This window comes from Parambassis ranga, chromosome 2 (genome assembly GCF_900634625.1).
Source record: "Parambassis ranga chromosome 2, fParRan2.1, whole genome shotgun sequence".
NCBI classification, from domain to species: Eukaryota; Metazoa; Chordata; class Actinopteri; family Ambassidae; genus Parambassis; species Parambassis ranga.
This window is the reverse complement of record NC_041023.1, coordinates 18,902,989-18,922,298: the sequence shown is the minus strand read 5'-3', so window position 1 is coordinate 18,922,298 and position 19,310 is coordinate 18,902,989. Positions and strand designations below refer to the sequence as shown.

The 19,310-nt window shown below is 40.6% G+C and overlaps 2 protein-coding genes, 1 long non-coding RNA gene and 2 other non-coding genes across 5 annotated transcripts; 4 read left to right on the top strand and 1 right to left on the bottom strand.

The window, feature by feature from the left end:
• Positions 1-1,122: 1,122 nt before the first annotated feature.
• Positions 1,123-8,624, bottom strand: snapin (SNAP associated protein). Its single transcript, XM_028399062.1, has 4 exons — positions 8,472-8,624; positions 4,908-4,954; positions 4,655-4,773; positions 1,123-1,771 (listed from the first exon to the last, which is right to left on the bottom strand). The coding sequence occupies exons 1-4, from the start codon at positions 8,585-8,587 to the stop codon at positions 1,667-1,669; spliced, it is 387 nt and encodes a 128-aa protein (XP_028254863.1). The 5' UTR covers positions 8,588-8,624; the 3' UTR covers positions 1,123-1,666.
• An 11-nt stretch (positions 8,625-8,635) lies between these two features.
• On the top strand, positions 8,636-12,914 carry chtopa (chromatin target of PRMT1a). Its single transcript, XM_028399060.1, has 6 exons — positions 8,636-8,923; positions 9,557-9,644; positions 10,607-10,757; positions 11,015-11,189; positions 11,341-11,472; positions 12,191-12,914. Exons 2-6 carry the CDS (start codon positions 9,580-9,582, stop codon positions 12,391-12,393), a joined length of 726 nt encoding a protein of 241 aa, XP_028254861.1. The 5' UTR covers positions 8,636-8,923; positions 9,557-9,579; the 3' UTR covers positions 12,394-12,914.
• Positions 12,915-14,082: 1,168 nt separating this feature from the next.
• On the top strand, positions 14,083-17,869 carry LOC114432738 (uncharacterized). The gene is made up of 7 exons (XR_003670304.1): positions 14,083-14,207; positions 15,239-15,307; positions 15,628-15,654; positions 15,835-15,866; positions 16,246-16,290; positions 16,868-16,898; positions 17,247-17,869. It is a non-coding gene; the product is annotated as an uncharacterized LOC114432738 (long non-coding RNA).
• Positions 15,960-16,097, top strand: LOC114432746 (small nucleolar RNA SNORA8). The gene has a single exon (XR_003670311.1). It is a non-coding gene; the product is annotated as a small nucleolar RNA SNORA8 (small nucleolar RNA).
• On the top strand, positions 16,342-16,476 carry LOC114432752 (small nucleolar RNA SNORA18). The gene has a single exon (XR_003670316.1). It is a non-coding gene; the product is annotated as a small nucleolar RNA SNORA18 (small nucleolar RNA).
• Positions 17,870-19,310: the final 1,441 nt, after the last annotated feature.

Genomic DNA, 19,310 nt, shown 5'->3' with positions numbered 1-19,310 from the left:
ATTAATGTTTACATTTTTCTTAGGTTTTATTTTTATTCTACTCTTACTATTTTACCTTATTTTATATTTCTAACCTGTTTTTTTATATACATGTATACATGGAGCACCTGGAATGCAAGCAATTTCCTCCTGGGCTCAATAAAGTATTTCTGATTCTGATTGGTGTAATCAATAAACTGGAAACATTTAGAAATATAGTCAAGTTAAAAAGTGAAATGGATAATTTCCAACTAATAAAAGCATTTAATCCTGTATTAAGTGAAAGTTTAGAAATACCGCTGATGACATTTTAACCTTCTGGTTGTGACTTAAGTTTTTCAGTAACTTTGTCTGCCTTTACAACCAGAACATACCCTTAATCTTTCTGTATTTGTTCTAAAAAGAACAAGGTGGCAACTTATGTTAAACTGGATCACCCATGAGTCTTCTAAACTATATAGTCTCTCTCTTATTTTTATATACATGTATATATATATAAAACCTTAGCAATAGTGATATCCCATCTCAGAGTGATGCTGAAAAACGTGTCCATGTATCCGTTACTTCTAGGCTCGTCTATTGTATTTTATTAAAATGATGTCCAAATGTTTCTTTAACTAGCCTGCAGCTGATCCAGAATGCAGCAGCTACAGCCGTTAATGACCAAACCCATTACACCTGCAGGACCTGATTGTACCATATGTTCATAACACTCAGATCTCAGAGCACAGGTTTACTTGTAACTATAGGATTCATAAAAGTAGAATGGGAGCCAGGCACCACTACTATAGAAACCAGTTACCAATCTGGGTCCGAGAGAAAGACACTGCCTCCACCAAGTAAGCCTTACCTATGCTGCCAGGAGACACAGACATGATTCAATGATCACTGATTATTTCACAGCTGAACAACAAATAATGAAGGTATCTGAAATGATGAATTTTAGTTGTTTCAGGATTATCAATTTGCAGCAAGGCCATTTCCTTCATAACAGAATAAAATATAAAGTTCCATCAGCAGGCTGACAAATTGGACACCAAACTGAATATGGTGTTATTGTGTATTACACCATACACCTTACAAAATGAACATTAAAAGGATTCACAAGCAGAACTAAACATGTGAAAATAGTGAAAAGCCAGCTGTGACTTCAGCCAAACATTTATTTTCTTTCACTCTGGTCCAGATATTTTGGTCATTTGCACTCCTAGAGCAGAGAACAGCAGTCATTAAGACATAATATAAACAGCTTCCAGTAGCAACACAGCGATCTGTCCAAAAGATGACTGAAGTCCAGTGCAGTCACGTGCATAATTTGTCTGTATGCTTTGTCCATGGTTATCTTACCTGTAAAACAATTGCAGGTTCATTGTGAAATAAATGCCACTGTGTATGTCAGCCCACTTATTCCCCTAATCAAAAGACAAAACTATAAATATAGAAAGAAAGCTAATGGTTAACTAACTATGTGTAATTAGGTTATACTAGAAGTCTGACATGTATTTTCCAGAAGATAAGACATTAGTCTATTAGGAGCAGCAGCTAGTAGCCTGGATTCTTTTTAATGACAAGAGCAATGCATGTCTATCTATTAAAGAACGAGGGGTCCTCCTAGTGGAGCAGCTTTTGGGCTTTTTGGGATATATGCCTCTTGCTCAGGGCAAATGGCACAACATAAAGAGGCAACTCAAGGTTTACTAGGAGAGCGTGAGCTGAACCCTGATGCTTCCAGCATGGTCTTTCTTCTTGCCGTCTCCTTTGCCACATTGTGGTTGAGCCTCCTCAGACGTTCCTGAGGATGAAACAGTTAGGTTATGATGTTGTATATGTATTGTTTAAATTTGATCAATTTGCATGAACTCGATCAGTTGGTATTACAAGCTGCATATAGTGCATTATAGTAGCATTAGGTGTGGTAGTGGTGATAATTTCAATACAGTGTTACAACTCTAGTTAACACAGAACTTGAGCATCTGAAGCAGTTAAATTTCACTGAGAGCATATTAATGACAACTATCAATGATTAAAAACACTGCTCTGTATGGGAAATCTCACATTTACAAAAAAAACCAAAAAAATGATTTGGATTATGTAAACTCTGTTTTGGACATTGGGTGTGGGTCAGAACAGGGAAGCAACCCCTGGAATGCATTTAAATGATGTTTCCATCCACAGGCAGCTGCAGCATCACATATTGGTTTTTATGCACTTTTGTCATATCCACAAATCTCGATACCGAATCAGACAAATTGCAGGAAAGGCACATTTTGTCTGCACAGATTTTGTTGAATTTTTTGGTCAATTTGTTGAGATCTCTTCTTATTATCACATGTATTCTGAGGTGATCCAGCACAGCAAAGTCTAGAAAAGCTTTTTAAATCTTGACACACTGAAAGCACAAGTTATCTCGAAGGCCATGTACACTAAAACAACAGTCTACACAGGCAGCCAAGAAATGTTGATACAATGCCTGTCAATCAGAACAAATAAGGTCATATTCAACAATACTAGAATACCCTGAAAGAGCTCTTACCTCAGCCAAAAAGAAATCTTTTAGCTTTTTTGGCAAAAATTTACAAAAAGAAATTCATTAAGTTGTCAAACTGAAAACAAAATTCTACAAAGTAATGTAAAATATATGAAAGCATTTAATGTAAAAAAGATGATTGCATGAATTTCCTTCAAAGTGACTGATTTGACAAAAGTTCAGCAAATTGGTGCTACACAGGAGAATACAGTAAAATGAAGATCGCCCGGGTGCAATGAATGAGTTTCAAGTGACTGCAATATACAGACACTTGTGTATTAAAAGGTCCAGCCTTTCGTTAATCAGTTTTTCAGGCTGTAAGTGCACCATGAATACAAAAGAACACAGTCATTCAAACATGTTTGAATTTCTTGGGCCAAGTCTGGATGCGGTCGGATAGTGTGAACTAATCACCAACCTGAATGCAAACACTACAGCCACAGCCACTACTTGATCCAAACCCGTTTTTTTTACTTAATGTGGCATGTAGTGTTTCCCCAGCCTTACACATACATACAACGCCCGTTGCTTGGGATTTTCACCAGTCCACCAAAGCATGCTCTATGGTCAACTGGAGCTACAGATGCTGTCACCCAACACTGCACATCCCCACACCACCATGGTGGTGACAACATCAATCTGTAGGAATTCTCTTAGATGACCTGTTAAGTTTACCATTCCATTATAACTCACGCTGCACAGTAACATGTTGAATTTAGAGAATATTTAGAGAATTTTAGAGACTTCACATATACATTATTTTTATGTTTCTGCTGTCATCTTAGGGACTTTTATGTTGCAGGAGTTTATAAAAACTTGGTTCTATGTGATGTAACGCATCTACATAGACTCTGTACTACAAAGTGACTTTAAGAATACTTATGCAATCACTTATTTTTTTATCTTAAACAATTAATTGCAGTTAGTACAAATCTGGTTTCAATTTGACATCAAAGAGACTTTTGGGAAATTCTTGACAAAATCATATTGATATTGATCATGACGCCATTTATAAAAGCCAACAACATGCAGTGGTGAATAAATGGTAACTAGCCTTGCCCAGGCCTGTTCCAGGTATTAAACTGTCAACCCCACAGTTGGACAACCACTCCACCTGAGCCACAACTACCAATTATGATTGTATCTTTGTTTTATTGTATTTTACTGCAGTTTATTTCTTTTATGTTTTTTATCAATTTGAGTTTATTTTATGTATTTTAATGTTAAGCACTTTGGTGGGCGATGCCCTTATAAATGTGCTATATAAATAAAGATTAAATAAAGACATTGACATCTATGCAGTTTTAGACACTCTTTAAACTTCACCAGGAGAGCTGCATATGTGAATGCAAATGCAAACTGAGACATGAGGGACATTTACTACGGTACTTTACTTATTCGGATCATTCCATGTGAAATCATTCAGCTTCAGGCACAGATATTTTTCAAAGAAATTCACTGATGTATACTACTGTTCAAACGTTTGGGGTTCACCACGCCAGTTCTATAGCTTCTCTGTTTAGTTGTCAGCTGTGCTAACATAACTGCACAACACAGGAGTGATGATTGCTGGAAATGTGCCTCTGTACACCTATGTAGATATACCATTAAAAATCAGTTTCCTGCTAGAATAGTCATTTACCACATTAACAATGTGTAGACTGTATGTCAGATTAATGTTATTTTCATAAATGAAATTTGAATAAATAAATAAAGGAGGTGTGGAAGCTGATGAGACTAAAACTAGCAGTTTCATAGCGGTATTTCCACCTTTTTGTTAGATATACAGCAGCTTAAACCTGGCAGAGTTTTAGAGATTTCACATCCGTCCTGGTGACACTTAACATCTTATTTTAATGTTGTCTCCTTAAAGATGTTATCATTAAACTAATCATTAAAGAATAGACCATTACGAAAAGGCATTCACGAGTGAAAAATTATATGCAGATTTTTGACAGCTCTATAGAACTTCATTTGTTTGGTTGGTAATATTGTGACATTACCAAGCATTAGCCGTGACTTGATAAATGGATTTATTTTCGATTGCATACTAGTGTTTAGCTCCTGAATGAATATTCTATAAAGATGCTACATACAGTACATGTGCATAAACAGCTACCGTTAAAGATATAACTGATGGTTACGAACCTGGGCATTCTGCAAAATGTTGTTTACTAGCACCACCCTGCGTCTCGCATTCAGCAGCTTCTTTACATAGGGGTCCAGGTCCAGAGCCACCTTCTGATGTTCATTTATCCTGCATAATTCTGCAAAGAATGGATATCAGACATTTCAATCGCTAGTAGGCACTGGTTATTTGGTATAAGTCGCAATATACTTTATAAAGTTTGTCTGAGATATTGACAATCCAAAAAAAGAGAGGTGTCACAAATATCATTACCTGTAGCCAGGTTGTCTATATGTTCTCTTAATTCTACCTGGCTTTCCCTGCAAAATACAAGACTCACATTAATTCACAAGAAGAATGAATTAAGCTTCATTTGCTCTTGTAACTTTGTTTCAGGCTGGAGAATCAGTAGGGGTGAGATCCCAAAGTGGCATTTGGCATGCCTCGCTTGCTGAAGTGGTATGTGCCTAACTCAAAGTGCCATGCCTGGCTGTTTTGGTGGCATGTGGTGATCTGTGGCTCACATGCCTCTGTTTTAATGCAACATGCCATTTTGTTGGGGGTTTTGGTGGCATTTAGTGCCCGTTTTGGACTTTATCGCTTAGACAGTCTGCTCGAGCACTACATGTACCACTCACATGGCGTTTGTACCGATGTGTCAGCGCTGGGTGTTTTAGTGGTATGTGCCGCTTTGTTGCTCCATGCCACAGTTTTGGGGATGTTTTGGTGCCATTTAATGCCCGTTTTGGACTTCATCAGTTTGACAGTCTGCTCTAGCGCGTTGTATCACTCAGTGTACGTAGTGTTGTGAGATGTATCTAGTGTATCTGTAAGCCAGGCAGCTCAGGGTGAATGTGTGAGTGCGTGCGCGCGCCCGGAGGTGCGCCGCGCGTGTGTATTGAGCGAGCCCGCAGGAGCGAGAGAAGTGTGTTGAGGGCGAGACAGGGCAACACCTATTGAAGTTAGCTGGCGACCGGAGGTAAGTTTAGTTTACCCCATGTTTTCTGTGCAGCACTGGCAAAAATAAAGCCATCCTTCCAGCAACCATGGTCCATTATTTAGTACACCGCCACCTTCATCATTCTTTGCTACCGAGTCAGGGTTAGGGAGTTAGACCCAGAGGACACCGCCCTCCGGCCCTGGAGGCCGCTCTCCCCTGTGTTTCCGACAGCAGTCTGGATCAGGAAAGGAACGGCTAACAGCAATCATATATACTGTAGGAGCCATATATTGTGTTAGTGTAGTTGTTTTGTTATAAAAAAGGGCAGATTTATTTATACTCACTGCATTCTATGACGTGGTTGTTTAAGAATTCTAGCTGCTTAGCCATAGCGTCATGTTACCATGGAGACAGAGAGCGGTTATATGGATAACTGTGCACTGAGCTTTGGAGCCGCGGCCTTTAGTTACAGTGTATAATAGTTTATGTCTCACGCCTAACGCAGCATCGTGAGTATGTAACTTTGTTTTTACTTTATCTTATTGATCTTTAGATGGAATCTAATGGTCTGATCTTCTGATGTTTTGTGCTTGTGTTGATATTTTTTTCCTTTTTATCGAGTAGTTCTTTGACTGTCATTGCCGTGCAGCGTGTGTAGATACAGATTAGATGTAAATGTGCGAATGTAGAGTTGTTTATAACATGATATATTATTCTGTTAATATTGAAGGTTTATGTTTGTTAGACATACAACGTATAAATAATATTTTATTCAGTTTTAGTTCAGAAATACATATTGACTGCATAGGCGTCGCTACCATTATATCAGAGGGGGACGTGTCCCCCCCACATTTTAAAATGGCCTGTTTGGACCCCCCCACATTTAGTGAGTAGGAAACTCCACCTAACGCTGTTTCGATTGCTCGTGAAAAACTCCGTTCCAGTTGGTTCATAAGAGAATAACCTCACCGCTGAATCCACTCCATGTTTTCCTGGTTACCACAGCGCTGCAATACCGTTACTATAGTAACGGACCTAACAAAGCCAGTGGCTTTCATCGAGCGAGCGTAAAACACCGTAAAGAGAACCGTCAGTGCTGGTCGAAGCTGGAGGAGGTAACGTCAGTGTCATCCCACAAAGTCCAGCTCATGCTAAAGCCTTACTGCTTTGTCACATGGCCCCAGGTGAGGTTAGGCTGATGTTAAATCAACTTAGAAAAGTTGGGAGGAAGCTGCTGTTTACTTTCAGTTACAGTAGACGGTCTTATTTGTCTGATGACATGTTGTTGCCTTTTCTGCTCCCTCCCCACACACAATGGACATGAGGAGATTCCTAACAAAGACACGGAGAGTTAGAGTTGTTTTCAGCATTAACCCATATTGTAATAAGGCCAGGTTAGCCCCTGTTAGCCTGCTAGCTTCAGCCTCGCCTAGCCAGTGCACACAGCCACCTGCTCCTATTCTTATCAGCAAGAATAAAACACATGTGATGGACCGTCAGGACACAGTGGTGCATTATATGAACAGGGACACACTGATGTAGCAGATGAGGCAGCGCATCATTATAAACACATCCACAAGGTTTGTTGTGAATTGAGCAGTTAAGCAAATAAAAATAAAGACATGCATCTTTTTGTAAGTTAGTATTTTTAGTGTTTCAGTATTATCTGCATTAAGCAGTTTGGTTCATTTTTCTATGGGATTTGCCAGTTTTTTGTCTCTGTAAATGAGAGAAGGCCTCAGATATGGAGGCTGTTAGTGTAGTAGCACCAGTATGTTTGACAAAACTGTTGTTTCACTTGGAATTAGTTTCTGTTTGTCACCGAGTTTTTGTTGAATCTGTCTCTGAAATAGTCATGAAGTGTTTACTTCTGTAGGTAAAATAGTTTAACACTGTTAAAATCACTGTTAAAATCCACAGGAAATCGCAACTACTTCATATTATTATATTTCATAATATACTTATGTACTTTTTTTCACCACCCACCCACAGAAGGTGTCCCCCCCACATTTTTAATGCTTCCTACGCCACTGATCGACTGTTAAAAACGTTAATTCATAGCGGTAATTAGTTGTATTTGTTTTCAGTTTCACACTTCCCTGCTATCCAATAAACCTGTTAAGACAAACGGACTGTCGTCTTCAGAGTCTTGGAAAGAGGGGAGAGTTTAACTGGCCTGTCAAAGTATAGCAGACATATGCCGAGGACGGCACAGTAGTATTGAGTAGTTTGTCGTTTTGGTAGTCTGGTTGTCATGGTGATAGGGAATATTTGTGTCACGTGGGTGACATAGGTGGTGACAACTGGAATCTATAAAACGGGCACGAGTGTTAGGAGGAGACAAGGAAGCTGAGTGGTCTGTGTCTGTAAGCGGCACGAAGACAAGGAGCTGTAATAACTAAAACAGCAACAGTATATGTTATTGCTACATACAACGAGCTAGAGCAGACTGTCAAACTGATGAAGTCCAAAACGGGCATTAAATGGCACCAAAACATCCCCAAAACTGTGGCATGGGGCAACGAAGCGGCACATACCACTAAAACACCCAGCGCTGACACATCGGTACAAACGCCATGTGAGTGTTACATATAGTGCTTGAGCAGACTGTCTAAGCGATAAAGTCCAAAACGGGCACTAAATGCCACCAAAACATCCCCCAACAAAATGGCATGTTGCATAAAAACAGAGGCATGTGAGCCACAGATCACCACATGCCACCACAACAGCCAGACGAGGCGGCACATACCACATCAGCAAGCGAGGCATGCTAAATGCCACTTTGGGATCTCGCCATCACTCTCAGTAGAAGTCACGAGACCAGTTAAAATATTCCAGGAAGACGACATACTAGATTCGATTACGTGAATTAATAAGCAAATAAAAAACAGATTTACCTGACTGAGTGTACGTGCAAATCAAGTTGCTGGATAGCTGGTCTCAAGAGCTCCAGCAACCCCTCGGCAATAACATCTTTTTCCAAAGAAGGTTCAGCTAAAGCAGCAGCGGCCATTTTAGCAATATTCGAGACACCAAAGACAGGAAGTCACGTGCTCCTGACGTAAGCGTTAAACTCTCTCCATTTTCTATCCTCGGAGTCAGTTTAGCCAGCAGAACCATTTTAGATAGACGTAAGGCTACTGTGTGTGAAATTTAGAATAATTCTGGAAACGAGGTTAGCAAGCATTTGTTTCAAAGTCGTTACACTTCTCAGGAAGTTAGGAAACCAAATAGATGCTAAACAGAACAATACAAGGACGCACACATAAACACAACGTGCCGGAACTAACTAGCTTCTAAAGCTAACCTTTGGTGGCTAAGGCTGTTCTCGACCGACGCAGAGTCAACTGTAAGTAAGACTTTTCGGGAAACTGAAACTAGTTTTGACGAGTGGGCAGCAAATATAAACTATTTTGTTAAACAATGCACTGTCAATTGTTGGTCACCAGGCGAAGTATAATATTTCACCTTGCATCGGTACCATCATCTATGGCTTCCCCTCCCCCTTCAGTCGACTGATTTTCAAGTTTTGTTTAGTGGGCTGTGGGAGTAGCATTTCACATAATGGTTAAGCTAATGAACGCCGTGTACCATTAAAAACTAAATGAGTCTACGATTTGGAACGGTCAAGTCAGGGGAGCACACGTGTTCCAATGGTCGCCTGGGTTAAATAGACAATGAGTATGCCTTTTATATTAACCTTAACGGGTCACTTGTGCTTAGAATATGGTTAGACTAGCTAGCAAAATTATTGCAGTCCAATTCATACTAAACGGGATTAGTCTGGTTGAACATCTTTTATGTGTTCTCCTAATCTGACATGAAGCAAAAAGAAATAAGGCCAGAGTTACAGAATTCAAAAAGTCTGTAAGATGCTGTCAGAGTGATTTAGTGCTTCCTTAGTCTGACATAAGACCGTGAACTTGACTAGTAAGTTTCTCCCTAATATTAACGTTGTTGACATTGTTTTATTGTTTTTCAGGAGTCTACCACCAGTCTTTGAAAATGAGTGCTGCATCCTCCCAAAAAGTTGTCCTGAAAAGCACCACCAAAGTGTCCCTAAATGAGCGGTGAGGCGCCACGCACCCTGTCAGCAATTAGTCACCAGATGAAAGGCTCATCCTTGACTTGTGAAGGTTCTAATACTCTCTACAAAAGGCTACTGTTGGGGACTGGACCCGACATGGATGCTGTTCTGGCTGTTCCTTGTGTGTGCACTGTTCTGTTGTCTTTGTTGGATGGTCGACATTTGTTGACACATCAACAAGAATTATATATAATTGCAGTATGCAGCTCTATGGGGCTCTGTGGGCCAAGTATCTTGCGTGAGCAGTGCACAAATATAGACAAGGGATAGGATACTGGTCATGCATGGTAAGCCCATGTTGGACCACCAGCATTAAGAGAAAGCTTGAGCTAAACCAAGGAGATGGAGCACCTCAGATTTTCTCTCTCAAACCAATGGAATTGGATGATATGGTTCCTATCCTCATGTTCTTTCTTTGTCATCTCTCTCTACCTTAAGTCTAATAAAAGACAAAGCACCCAGTCCTAGCTTGGACGTGACAAAGAATCCCACACCCACCCACCTACCCTTACACCACTGACTCAGTGGATTAACTAGATGTCACGGTCCATTCTGTAAGTGGCTGGGTGGCCACGTATGCCTCATGTCCAGGGCCTCTGCTGTTGCACCACGATGACGTCCAAGCAATCAGCTGTAGGGCCTGTAAGTGGCAAATTGGGGCTTTTCCTCTACAGTCTTTTCTCTGTCTTTTTCTGCTTTTACTCTTTGACTTTGACTGCTCTTTGTACTGATCTGGATTGTTAAGTCAGGTACAAATTATTCTTATTGTCTTATGATTGAGAGTGTAAACAAGTGCCAACAAGTACAACATAGATCTTAGGTCATGATCATGGCTTTATCCATGATGAGAAATGAATTTGATATGGAACCCTGCCTCCTCCTCCTCTGTATATCCCCTGTCCCCATCTTTTATTTCCTCCCTCTTTTTCCCTCCCACCTCTAAAGCTTCACTAACATGCTGAAGAACAAGCAGTCCACTGCAGTAAGCATTCGAGCCACCATGCAACAGCAGCATTTGGCTAGTGCCCGCAATCGCCGGCTGGCTCAACAGATGGAGAACAGGCCCTCAGTGCAAGCTGCTCTCAACCACAAGCAGGTGAGAACATCAGACAAGATGAGTGTCAGCGGACCCTTTACAATGAGTAGCCACGTCATGAACAACGGAATGATGGTGCATGGGTGCAATGGCAACACAGGTGTCTGTGGCCCTGCTCAAAGCATTGTCCTTCAAAAACTGAACAGGTCACCTATGTACATTTTGGCTACTTTCCTGCTAGTGCATGTTTAAAGGCTCTTTGAAATCTTTGGCTAATTTTTATCTTGTCAAAATTGCATTCACAATAAAATTGTCAGAGCCTGAAGCAGCGCCTTGGTAAGAGCAACATCCAAGCTAGGCTGGGACGGCCTGTTGGGGGACTGATACGCGGGGGAGCTGCTGGAAGCAGAGGAGGAATGCGGGGCATGACGAGGGGAGGCCTTCGAGGACGAGCAAGAGGAGGAGTAATGAGGGGAGCTCTATCTCTCAGAGGTGTGTATCCATTAAAAGTATCTCCCTAGTGCTTTTGGATTCCACCTGCAGAGCTAAGGTGTAGCAAAATGCTATTGTGGCTGTAGTTCTGTTTAACTGCAGTTTTGCTATCTGGTTATTCACTGAGTGATAATCTCTCTGTATTTAACAGGGAAGCGAATGCCTACAGGCGGTCCCATACGAGGCCGTGGCTCTGCTGGCCGCCTCATAATGCGTAGAGGAGGCCGCCACCGCGGAGGAGCTGCTGGAAGAGGAGGATCTATGTCCCGAGGAGTAGCCAGAGGTCAGGAGCTTATAGTATTCATCAGAGGACATGAAACACTGACTATAGTAACCATAATATTAAAGACTAATTATCCATCTAAAACATGTAAAAGTGTTACATGGTCAGTGGAGCAGTATTAAAATAACACTCATCATCATCTTTTTATAGTAGTGTGACAGTAAGGTCAGTAGCTGGATGTCGCTAACAAGCAATAACTTCTGTGACTTCCATTCCAACTAACAACAACCAGGAAAAGATTGCCCACTTGCATTCTTTTCTCAAGTGGCGAGCATCATTATCACATCAAACCATATAAACATCTTCCTGGTAGCAACTTGCTCCGTACAGTGTGTGTATTTCTTAACTTTAAAAAAATGCTAGTTTTATGAGTTTCAATTTCTCTCACTGTATTGGGACATGTTTGTTCACAGCAATGTGAAGGCCCTGTTGTAATTATTCCTCTCACGTGGCAATAGGCACACACATATGTTAAGTCAATTACTAGCATAAACACATTTCATGTTATACTTGTTATACTGAATCATGCTCTCAACAGCACCTTTTGCTAAAGAGGAGCACACCACACTGTACTTCTACATTTCCTTAGTTTAAACTGTAGCAACTCTGCTGAATCTGTGTAAGTCATAAATCATGGAACAGCATAGCTAGCAGAATTGAAGATTTTTTTCTTCTTCTTTACCATTCAGTTACCATCACTGTTTGTTGTGTTGGACAGGTCGCGGAGGACTGCGTGGGCGTGGTGGTTTCGCAGGCCGAGGTGGTCGCGGCCGTGGGCGGGGTCGAGGTGTTGGTCGTCCAACTGTCACCCGTGAACAACTAGACAACCAACTGGATGCCTACATGTCAAAGACCAAGGGACACCTGGATGCAGAACTGGATGCCTACATGGCCCAGGCAGACCCAGACAGTATGGAGTGAAGGACTGTGCCGTGTAGTGTTGATTAATAACTTATGAGTGGTGACAGAGAGTGGACTCTGAGCTTTGGCACAGCAGAATATCAAAGCCTTTATCACTACTTCAAGTCTGCATCAACTTGCTCCTGTAAAACCTCGTTAATTTTGGAATAACTGTGTAAATGGACCTTTTAAGCATTAAGATGACCTGCCATATATAGACATCCTTGCTTCTGTGTTTGTCATGACCTAAAAATGGTCATGTAAAGTGTCATGGTAATCTTCTCTTGAAACAAATTTTCATGTGTTATTTTTGTTTTTTTACTTTTTGCTTTTAGCTTTTGTGTGTTCAAATATTTGGAATTGTTTCTTTGGATTCTCTTGAAAACACTTGAAAAATGATCAAATGCAAGTAGAGTTTTAAGTGAGTTATGGTTTTTCCAGTTTAGCGTGCAAAATATGTAGTACTCTGAAGACATTAGTATTTGTACATCCTGGAGCAAGTAAAATGTTTTAATTAAAATGGAAGTGTTTTACAAGTGTGACTTTTAAAGACCCTTGACTAAAATGTCAACCTACTGATGCTGAAAAGCAGAACAGACTCAGCACCTTCTAATGTGAATATATGTCATGTGTAGACCAAAATATATAGAATGTTCCGTTACCCTTACTAGTGCGCTTCACTGAAATCCCTTAATTACGCTTTCAACAGTTTGCAAAATATATTTTTGCTGCCCTGCCTTGTATATTACAACTGCAACCTCTTGCTCCCGTATGGTGTCAACAACTTTTGAGTTGTAGATTTGCCATCAATAGCAGCTCAGGAATTGAATTGGGGCATTGAAAGAAAGTGGTTCAGAGGAAGATGGTGTTTGGGAAAAAAAAAAGTTGCTAAGGATTCAATTTCAATTCAACTTTATTTATGTAGCTCCTTTTACAATCAAAATTGTCTCTAGGTGCTTTACAGAAACCTAGAGCCTGAACCCCCAAGCATGCAGACAGCGGCAAGAAAACCTCCCTATTAACAGAAAGACACTTTGAGCGTGACCCACAAGAGAGAACCTTCCTGCTGACAGTCGGCTGGGTAGAGGAGGAGAAGAAGAGGTAGACAGGAGAGAGAGAGATACATACAATAAACATACATTGCAAGGATAGACATGACAGGTTTTTATAATTGTAATGGAGAAAAACTATTGTATTTCAGCTGGTATGTTGTTCAAGTAAATCATACTAGCACTACATAGATGAACAACATATGCAGGTGTTGACACTGGGTTTGTCAGAAGGCAGGATGCAGGTCAGCATGCTGATTTGGGGGGAGAGAGAAAACCACGAGGAAGACTGGACACAGTTACTGAATGGTAACACTGGTGGTGTTGAGAAGGTGGGGGAACGCTCAGTGGATTGTGTTTATGTCCACTGGCAGTGTAGGCCTATAATGGTGAGCTACTTACCAGGTCATTCACAAAAGCATTGTTAAAGCCTTTGAGAGGATGTGGGATGTGTTGTTATTGAGTTTTACCTGGACACTAGTTGGTTTGGTTTACACTCATTAAATTGAATTAATGAAGTATTGGTTGCCCTTTTCTTCTTTCAAGTAAAAGATATTGGCCAACTTATTCACTCTCAGTGAAGAAGAAGAAGAAGAAGAAGACTATAGGGGGCGATATCGGACCGATTGGGCTTTAGCATTTCCAAATTTCCCAGTCGCCTTGAACTAATTGTCGAAAATCGGCTTCAGCTGACGTAACACCGCCTATAAATGACTTTGCGGAACACGTCTTTTTTCTTTCACTGCTGTTCTCTATCGGGTCTAGGTGACGGAGTCCCTACAACACGTAAGTAAAAGTAAAATACAATTAAGACGCAGAACGAGGAATGCGATGGCTGTAATCCGCCTAGTGAACTAGCTGCCGTACATGTGTATGTGCCAATGTGCTAAATGGATTCTGAATTTAAAACAAATACAATGTGTCCACATCGAAATGAAGCAATAGACTGAACGTTTGGGACATAATCCGTAAATTGTTTTCTGAGAACCGTTCGTGTTTGAGGAGTTCCAACTGTCGCAGCATGACAGTCCGCCTAAACTCCTGGCAGGCAGCGTGGTGGCGCACTAGTGGAGCTAAAGCTAGCAGGCAGCAGCAACTTACGTCGTGCGTCGGCACTTGTAGCACTTCTGCGTGGGCTTTATTTCTCTGCCTCTGTGGTTGCAGCTCTCTCCAATTTTAATTAAGAGGTCGCACAAGTGAAAGTTTTTAAACTGGAGTGAAAAGAGGACGCTACGGATATTGCCTGTGGTCTCCCTTTTACGGACTCACACCGCGACGTATAAACCCGGTGTATGAAGTGGTTACTGTAACTGATATGCCTTTATCAGTGTTCGACACCCCAGCGCCACGGTACCGACTAATAATTGGGATTTTCCTGTGCGGTGGACTAATCCCAAGTCCTCCGTGGCTAGATAATGTCAGGTTTTGCTTTCACGTCTGCATTTCTGGTTGCTGAACAGTGACAATGAGGCCTGGCACACACACCTCGATATGTAATATCGTAAGAACGCACTGTTCATTGACCGATATTGGCGCTAAATGTATTGATTTGCTATCGCAAAAAAGCCAAATCACAGGAGCCAATCAGACGACGTGTTCTTGTGCAGTGAAGGGGGGGGGGGGCGGCACACGTGTCTGAAGTGGAGGAGGAAGATTTGTTGTGTTTTCGCCGTTTCACTTTTTTTTTTTTTTTTTTTTTTTTTTTTTTTTTTTTTTTTTCAAATACTGTATGTTTACCTGAATGGGGAGTGATTTGTATTGCTGGACTTCTGGAATGTGCCTTAAAATTCAAGTAGGTGTTTGCTTTCTTTTCACAGGACAGCAGCTCTGTTTTGGAGGCATGGGAGCATGATATTCAACCTTCCCCTCCAGAATGTCATATGCAGGTACGACTGCACCCGCTGCTCTAACGGTTTTTTGTGTTTGTATGACAGACTTAAAATTTTAAGTAAATCTAATGGGAGTTAAGTTTAATTTACCCAGCTGCTGCAAGCATGGCTGTACTCTTGGCACAGTATGAGCTCTGGTCCTTTCTGGTGGGCTGTACAGCTTATACAGTGCATACAACAATCAATCCTCTGCAACCCACTGCTGTTGATTTTCTGCAGCAGTGTTACTAATGGGAATTGACAGCTGTTAGTCTTGTCTAATTGCTTTTGTGTGTTATGGCATTAAATTGATAGTGTGCTCTGTCACCATTTGCCAGGTGTTGGTCGATCTTTAGATCTGCTTGGTAAGTCATGTTTTGGAAGGTTTTTTTTTTGTTTTCTTTGTGTCGTGATGATTAGCAAGTATGTTCAACTGCTCTGAAATGTGAGTGACAGCTATCTCTCTGAACATGTCAAATGTCTGAATATACTGATGGTGGTGGGGGAAAAACATTCTTATCTTCACCCTGCCTCATCTTCTGCAGGTTCTCATGGCCATGGCCTGTGGTGTTACAGTGTAAGTAACTCTTTTCTTTTGCAACACTGTTTAAGCCAACAGGAAGCTGCTATTCTATTAGTATAAAACATTCTGCCAGACTGGCACACAAACGGCACTGTGTGGTATCTGCAGCCAGCTGCTTCATCAACTGGTATGTTCATAAGTCAGTGCTAGATTAGCTCAACATCTGGCATCGTTGGTCTTCATGCTCCTTGTGTGTGGAGTCCTGGTATATTTGTTGAAACATTCATGAGTTCTTCCATGCTCCGGTTATGGCATTAGATATAACATGGGCTGAATAAAAGTAATTGCATAAATTGCAATTGTTTGACTGGTCATTGTTAATCCGGATACACCCATCACAAGAGTATTGTTAAAGATGGCTTACTTTTTGCAGGTTTCAGCTGCAGTGGATGACCTAAGGTGTCAGGTGGAACAGCAGGTGAGTGTTACACTCATAGCTGTTCAGTGATGGATGAGTCTACTAGTGAAATCTGAGGTTTGTCCCGACATACCTCTTTACTGTGTGGTATTGTCGTTGGAAACGCCTCAGATAGTAAATCTGTAGTGTTGCTTTACCCGCATGGTCACTGCTATGACCTCTGTGGGATACCACTACAGAACACTTAGACTATTTTACCTATATTTGATATCTCGGCCAACAAAAACCTTGTTTGTACTTGGAAATTAAAAAGTTGGCCTAAAAGTTCAGGTACATGTGAGAAATGCAAGTAAGACAAGTGACTACAATTTGGTCTTTACCACTAGCTTTCTCAAGCTGACTAGCAGCTCTATTGAGATTGTGTGGTCACTGATACAGTGGTGCAGATCAGACTACTGAGGAAGTACTGGCAGCTATGTGGTATTATCTATTTCTTTAAACAAAAATAAAGCATGATAGGATAATAAATGTACACACAACCGAACCTAATCTCACCACAAGTCATTCAACCCAGTTTACTACAACTGAACCTTTACAAAGATGGTAAAATAAAGATTGACCCGTTTACTCTCTTTAGAATCCTGACCTGCTTGGAGACCTGATATAATGTAAGTAATAAATCATGTTAGTTTGTCCCCATTGGGGAAATGTGTCTTCATGTATCTTGTACATGTTTGTCTAATATGCCTATGCAAAGCAGACGTTCAATGAATCCATATGACGTTATTTGATTTAGTTTGGTCATATACCAAGGCTGTCAGGATTCAGTGTTCCTGACTTGCTGTGGAGTTGACCAGAAACCAAAACTCTCCCAATGGGCTCTTGCATTAGACTTGATAGGCTCTTGCATGAGACTTGATGGGAACAGTTCTCTTTAGAGTTATTTGTGAGCCTAAAGTATTGTTTTCAGAGTAAACCATTAGAATTACTAACATGCTTTGGCTTTTTATTTTCAGCAGATTGATGCAGATCCAAAGTAGGAGTTTGTACTGATCTGCTGTGGCCATCTTTAGCACGAGATGCTAAACTCTACAAATGACAATTTGGTAAGTTTGTGTTATGGTTTGTTTATAGATGGAATACAGCAGGAATCTAATAGTTTCACTAGTTTGTATCAACAAAATTAATTTTAGTTGCTGGTAGCTTTAAATAAACGGCTTGAGTAGAGTAGCCAATACAACAATCACCAGTTCTTCATCCAGTAGAACATGCATGCAAGGCAGAATAACCCACAAACAAGCAGCTAGCTAAAGGTCAGCATTTGGTGAAGTTCATGGGTTCTGGACGTCAGCTGCCTGCAAAGTATTTTTTTTCCCCCCAAATATAAAAAGTGGTTATGTCATTATAAAAATTGCTGTAATTCCTGATGTGATGGCTAAATAACATTTGTCAAAACCCTTGAATTTAAGCAGAAAGACTTCACTCACAACTGACTGCTTTGTTTCACTTAATGTACTAGTATACAGCTGAAATGTATTAATTAGTCAAAGAATATGGTGCTTTGTTTAAAGTTGAACAATTCTGTATAAAAAGCTGGTAGAAACTAAAAAAAAAAAATAAACTAGTTTTTCCCACTGTCTCACATGCTTGACTTTATTTTTTTATGAACTCATGTGTATGTAAATGGGACAATTACATGAACATTACTAGTACATGATTTAATCTGTCATTACCAAGAGCAAGGAAGTGTTTTAGGTTGATAAAGGGGAATGTTACAAACAGCAGCTCCTTGAACGCTTTTGCTCCAGAAGTGATCTCCCTCAGAGGAAGAGGTATGCTTGTATTGCAGGCAGATTGCCATGTATGGGTATTCAAGTGTGAGTCAGGGTTGCCCACACTTCTGACTCATAAGCTACTTTTTACAATATCCAAATCAAAATGATCTACATACCCTAATCAATATTATCTATCTTCCTCATAATTATTTGATTGGCACACAATTGATTTTTATTGTGCGATTCAATTTGGCTAAAAATAAATACAATGCATAGGTTATGATTGTAATGGTGAAAAACTGTCATGTTCTCTAATTTATGATGTTTGTTCCCCCCTCTCCTCCTTGTACTTCTCTTCTTCTCTCCCTGAATTGAACATCGCATGGGTTTTGTGTGCATGCTCTGTGTGTTTCCGTGTCTTCCTTTCTGTTTTGGAGTGCTTCTGTGGTAGCATTACAGTGCCACTCTCTCACCTGACTCATAAAACATCAGAAAACTTCTGAAGGTGACACGACTCTGTATGGTAGCTGAAGGGAGAGAGGACTGTGAGACAAACACCGCTGCATATGCACATACTGTGGTCTACCAGTTAGATAGTCCACAAGGATGGGATCTACCTGCGTCACTGTCAGTTTCTCACCTAGAAGAGCCGGCTTGATTGTGTTGGCACTGCGAAGTCAAAAAACCTTACCCTCACAGTGCTCGCTGGCTTGTCCATGTGGGGTGTAGATAGTAGGTAGATGATTACATCTTCAAATCCCAGCTGGGGGCATTACAGTAGATGTGGTTCAGGTTTCAAACGGTGTCGGTGAGGACCAGGACTGCAGTATCAAATCTGTTAAACAAGTTTAATTCATTGGCCCTTTTCCACACTAAGGCCTTGTTCACACGGAGACAAAGTCGTTTTTGTTTCTAAAACCTTTTCCGTGAAGACGGCATCGTTTTAATACATACGTGCTTCCACACAAATACACACTATACTACTGAAAACGCTGTAGTACATTATGCCAGGCCTGTGAGTGGCGCTGTAATGCTACCACAGAAGCACTCCATAACAGAGGAAGACACGGAGCACACACACAAAAAAAAGAATAACATATATATATATCTCATACTTATGTTAAATGGTCTTTATATATATAGATATATCTATATGTATAGATCTAGATCTATATGTATAGATCTAGATGTATAGATCTAGATATATCTATATGTATAGATCTAGATATAGATAGATCTATATATAGACCATTTAACATAAGTAACTGCTGGCTGTGCTTGTCCTATGTTCTTTTTTAGAGAGTG

Bases quoted from the DNA above. Each gene is read 5' to 3' on its own strand.
- snapin (XM_028399062.1), bottom strand. From the start codon at position 8,587: ATGGCCGCTGCTGCTTTAGCTGAACCTTCTTTGGAAAAAGATGTTATT. The intron at 4,774-4,907 runs GTAATGATATTT...CATTCTTTGCAG, and splicing joins TATAGACAACCTGGCTACAG to AATTATGCAGGATAAATGAA. The intron at 1,772-4,654 runs GTTCGTAACCAT...TTTCATCCTCAG, and splicing joins ACATTTTGCAGAATGCCCAG to GAACGTCTGAGGAGGCTCAA.
- chtopa (XM_028399060.1), top strand. From the start codon at position 9,580: ATGAGTGCTGCATCCTCCCAAAAAGTTGTCCTGAAAAGCACCACCAAA. The intron at 9,645-10,606 runs GTGAGGCGCCAC...CCACCTCTAAAG, and splicing joins AAAGTGTCCCTAAATGAGCG to CTTCACTAACATGCTGAAGA. The intron at 11,190-11,340 runs GTGTGTATCCAT...TGTATTTAACAG, and splicing joins GGGAGCTCTATCTCTCAGAG to GGAAGCGAATGCCTACAGGC.